Genomic DNA, 5,046 nt, shown 5'->3' on the forward strand with positions numbered 1-5,046 from the left:
TAACATGTTATAATAGAGCCTACAAAGAACTGTAATAAACCAGATTTTTTCATCAATCACAAACCTCTTTGTTTCACTTTGATGGGTTTAATCAAGGAAACCTACCAGTGTAAACGCACCCAATTATACTATAAAGTTACTGGCTAGGTAGACTATTAAACGCAATTCTATTTACCAAATAAAGATGAAAATAATATAATATAATGATTTCAAACTCGTGTATTTCAATTCTAAAAAATTGGCTGAGAAAGTTCGCCACTATCCAGCCCCACCAGTGACTTAATTATCGACATCAGAATATGCATCGGCGACTATCAGCTTAAAATCTTCGTATTTTTTGCTGGCATAAACGCCATATTTCATGTAACATCCATTGCGATCATTCCGGCCAAGAAGACCTTTCCAGCTTTTGACCTTTTCATGATTTTTAAAAATGGTAACTGTGCTATTAATACCAAGAGGCTGCCAATCAACAATCAACTTCAAATGGTTCCATCGTTCAATCCAGTCTTCTAAAGGCTCACGATGGATGGTGGTGGCGTACATTTTCTCTTTTTTCGTATCCAAGCATTTCTTCGTAATGTTAACAGGATATTTCGAGAATGGAATACTGCATCGCACAGACTTGACATTGTACCTAAATCGATCAGAATATTCTTAAGTAGTCTTATTTTGAAAAGATCAACTTTATCACTCCCCTTCACCTTAGACTTTTTGATGAACTCACCTGTTCTTACTTTATAGTGACATTGGCTTTTGAAAAGGCAAAAATTTGAAAAATCTTCAATTCTCATGCATATACACCCCTTTCTCACAGACCCGGTAGGACTTTTTCAGCCAGTGGGGGATAGAAATAACGGACTGAAACTCGATGAAAAAAAAAGCCAGCAAATTTTACGAAATAGCGTTTACCTTCGATCATCATATCTAGCCACAATCACCAAATAGTTTTGATCAATTTTGACAGCAAGTGGTGGGTAGCCGCCCTGATTAAATTTACCACCAGATTTGATTACATCATCATAAGCTTTGATTGCTTTCTGTAATGTTTTACTATTCTTGATTAACGGTAAAGCATCATCCAGCTCATCGACAACTCCTTTAGAATCTTGATAGACTAGACCGTTCGGTCGCCCATGCCATTGAAAAATGACAGATCTAGCTTTAGTAGTCTTCGTATCATTTGGAATTAATACCCATGCACCGTAGTCTGCTTTTGTACCTTGTAATGTCAATATAAAGTTCTGTACAAAATCTGTATAAAGTTAACACTTTTTACAGTAAGAAACCGCGAAGTCACTGTAAGGTGCCTAAACGGCGGTCCCCCTTTTGTTAATTTTTCGATTTTTCAACCCCAACACCTTACTAGGACTCCCCACCGTTTATTAACTTATTAATTTATATTTTCAGCTGTTAAAAGACACTCCCTTGACATTCCCTTATTTTGCTCTAAGTCTTTTGTTCTTGCCTTGTCTATAATTACCTTATTTTTGGGGTATCTATCAGGTTATCAGATGAGATGGAGTTTTTATAAGATACTTTAATAATTTGAAGTAATAAAAATGACGCGTTCTTTAGAAAAAATAACAAAATTGTTTTATTACTGGTTAACGACCAACTAAATCAAATAAGAGCTCGTAAAAACTCCATCTCCTCCCTTATCTATAGGTACAATTTTCAATCCCCCGGCAATTAGGTCCCCCTGTTTATAAAAATTTGGAGATCTTTCCAACTGCCCCGTTTTTTACTAGGCAGCTAAGAGTACAAAACCTCGTCACCTTCAATGAGGGTCCGGCAGTTTCTAGGGCATGATATCAGCCTCCATTGCCTAATTTCTTTCTTAACCCTTTAAAATATGTAAGAATTTTTAAAGCAACGTCTTACTTTAGCCGGCTCAAAACTTACTTATTATCATGTCATTTTTCAGTAGTAAACTGTTGAAAATTCCATCGAAAATCACTGATTTTTAAATATATTAAATATTTCACTGAAGTTATAAATATGGAGTAAAACAATGGATAATTTTCGTCTTCGAGTCATACCTAAAATCCTTTAAGTTTAGAAATAATGATAAAAAACTAACGCCGCTTTTAGGTTAAAATTGCAAAATCCTGGCCCTTTTTACGTAGGCCCTTTTAACACCAGCCCTTATTGTTATTACGCCACGAGCCCAAAACTAACTTATTATCATCAAAATATTCTGACTTTTCAAATAGTAGCTACGGGAGATCCGGAAAATTTCAGGAGATATAAGCCGTCAAAGATTGATCAGGGTGTTTGGGAGCTGAGAAGGTTAAAATTTACCTTTTGATGTAGTATGTACCGCGTTATCACAATAATCAACGATACGTTTGGTGTGTGCTAAGTACGCTAGTTGGTATGAATTGAATTCAGAAATCTTTGGTGAGCTTGCTTTAGTGAAGCAAAAATTCATCTCAGCACGTCCTTTATCTTGTCCATTTAAAACACTACTCCTTGTGAAAATAAAAGTCTCGTTGGCTTTGATGTAGACATTTTCATCACCACCTTTTTGGACTGGAGTAACTTCACGATTTGGATTTGCATAGAATTTGAAGATACAAGACGAGTCATCTTTGATGATGTCTGTTTGAGGACTGATTTTGCCATCAATAACACCATTGCCATCGATACTGCATGATGGATCGATCACAACGTCATAATCCGTTCCCCCAAAGATAGACTGAAAATCAATTGTACTATAGAATATTTGTATAACAAAAATTAAGATACAACCACTTTCTTTAGTACACCTTTTCGACCATAGCCGGGTATTTTTTGTCCACTTTACCCCACTAAAACCGTCCCAGTCTTTTTTTCGCACCTTTAGACAATAGAAAAATGTGTCAAAAAAAGATTAGATCGAGTGTAGTGAGATAAAAGTGGCACGCGTCTGACCGCGCGACTACGGTCGAAAAGGTGTATAGGCGTAAACAAGTGCTCAGATTTTTCAAACAAAGTCTCTAACGTTATTGATTAAAGGATTATTAATGGCCCCCAGCGCTTTGCTTAAAAAAAGCTGCGAGTATGCGTGAATTGGAAAGCCTTGCGTGAACAGAAACTGCGTGAATACACGGGTTACAAAATTATAACAATGCAGTCAAAACATGTGATTACTCGAAAAAGTTCACGTGATTTTATTCCCATGTTACTTACTTTACAACTTACAGCGGATAACTTTATTACTGTCAATAAATTCCAAACAATCAGAAATAAATGTTATGGATAGCAAGCACATAATAGTTTCGAGTAAAAGCTTGATTTGTCTTCAGACTTTACTTTAATTTTGCAACCTGTGTATTTCAAAAAAAGAAATGCGCGAATGCGTGAATTTAGAAGAAAAAGTTATGTGGTTGCGTGAATTGAAAGTCCCTTGGGACTACCTCATTGATGGAATCTGTGGGATTATTGAAAGTTGTAAAGGTCCAATACACTTTGACAATTTGCGTTTTGCTTTTAGTTTGAGAACCTGAGAATCTTCGGTTAAGGTTAAGGATCTCATATGAGAGATAGTACACCCCTGTCTCAGTGCCCCGGTGGCATGATTTCAGTACATGATTTTTTTCAGTACATGATTTCAGTACATGATTTTTTCCTACGTCACTGCAGTAATCAAATTTTTATTGCACTCATTTGTGAATTGAGATATAAATTGAATAAAGACAGCGACAATAAAAAACAGTTCTTGAATTCCCAAGCCATTTAGGATGATTACAAATGAGTGCAATAAAAATTTGATTACTGCAGTGACGTAGGAAAAAATCATGTACTGAAACCATGTACTGAAAAAAATCATGTACTGAAATCATGCCACCGGGGCACTGAGACAGGGGTGTGATAATGATCCTTTAGTATATCGCCCAGATGAACTTAATCGTGAAATAAGATTAAACTTAATTCGAAATTTTTCAGAAAAACAAGAAAGACCTACCGGCTTGGTAAGGATGTTTCCATTGATGCTTGGCGCTGCAAAATATAGAATTTATTTATCTTAAAATGAAAGTGTACTTTAGGAAATCTCTGAAATGCTGCAATAACATTTGCCTTTCTTTCGGTTCGGCCATGATTGATGAAGCAAGGTAATCAAAAAACTTTAGTTTTCTTCATGATAAAAAAATTATTTTTCAGTTTTGCAAATTGACAATTGTGTGATTTTTACTTCAGGGCCCTTCAGATTTTATGATTTGTGTCGAATAATTATGGTTTGACGGAATTGCGGAATAGTGAATTTAGGACAACCCTCAACAAGGGTTTGTGCGACATATAAAAATTGAGTCAATGTCTATCAATTTGAAAATATAAACCTAATTTAATGCCTCATGTGAACAAACCTTTTCGACACTCCCTTCTCACCGACCCACTGGAGCCCCGTCGTCCCCTTTGGAAAATTATCCTCCAATTTTTGTCCCCACTGAAAATAATGTAATAAAGACCTCACTGCAAAGTATATACTATTTTTCCCATCCCCACTGGTTTTCTTGACTTAAAAACAAAAGAATTGGAATGGAAAAACATGGGACAATCCCCATCGAGTTTCAGTCCATTATTTTTATCTCCACTGGCTGAAAGAAATCCTACCGGGTCTGTGAGAAAGGGGTATTTTTCGACTTTCTTTAGAACGAGAACGGCGTAAAAAATAAACTTTAGAGCAACAAAACCTAGGATTATACTAGAAGGAACCTTACCAAAGAGCAGGAAAAGCTCAAGCAAAAGATATATAATGATCCCTTCTTTAAACGTCTTCATCTTTACATCGAACACTATTCAATCTTAATTAAAAGATAGTTTTTCAAAGCATTTCACAAATTCTGCCTTATTTGTCAAATATGTCATTTTTAAACATTAAATATTAGATAGAAACGATAAATGTTTAATGTTGAATTAGGTAATTTTGAAAATTATGTGAAACATGCAATGTTGAATATGTGCAACATGCAATGTTGAAAAAGAAAAGTTTTTTGATCACGCCAGCCCTTCATTTTCACGCCATCAAGCCATATTTTTTAAATTTCACGCCATTGCACCACG

At 35.5% G+C, this 5,046-nt stretch overlaps 1 protein-coding gene across 1 annotated transcript; it reads right to left on the reverse strand.

The window, feature by feature from the left end:
- Window positions 1-150: 150 nt before the first annotated feature.
- LOC136806859 (heparin lyase I-like) lies at window positions 151-4,764 on the reverse strand. The gene is made up of 5 exons (XM_067063429.1): window positions 4,704-4,764; window positions 3,950-3,984; window positions 2,305-2,701; window positions 913-1,222; window positions 151-637 (listed from the first exon to the last, which is right to left on the reverse strand). Exons 1-5 carry the CDS (start codon window positions 4,762-4,764, stop codon window positions 280-282), a joined length of 1,161 nt encoding a protein of 386 aa, XP_066919530.1. The 3' UTR covers window positions 151-279.
- Between the last annotated feature and the right edge of the window lie 282 nt (window positions 4,765-5,046).

This window comes from Clytia hemisphaerica, unplaced genomic scaffold (genome assembly GCF_902728285.1).
Source record: "Clytia hemisphaerica strain Z4C2 unplaced genomic scaffold, Clytia hemisphaerica genome assembly, whole genome shotgun sequence".
NCBI lineage: Eukaryota > Metazoa > Cnidaria > Hydrozoa > Leptothecata > Clytiidae > Clytia > Clytia hemisphaerica.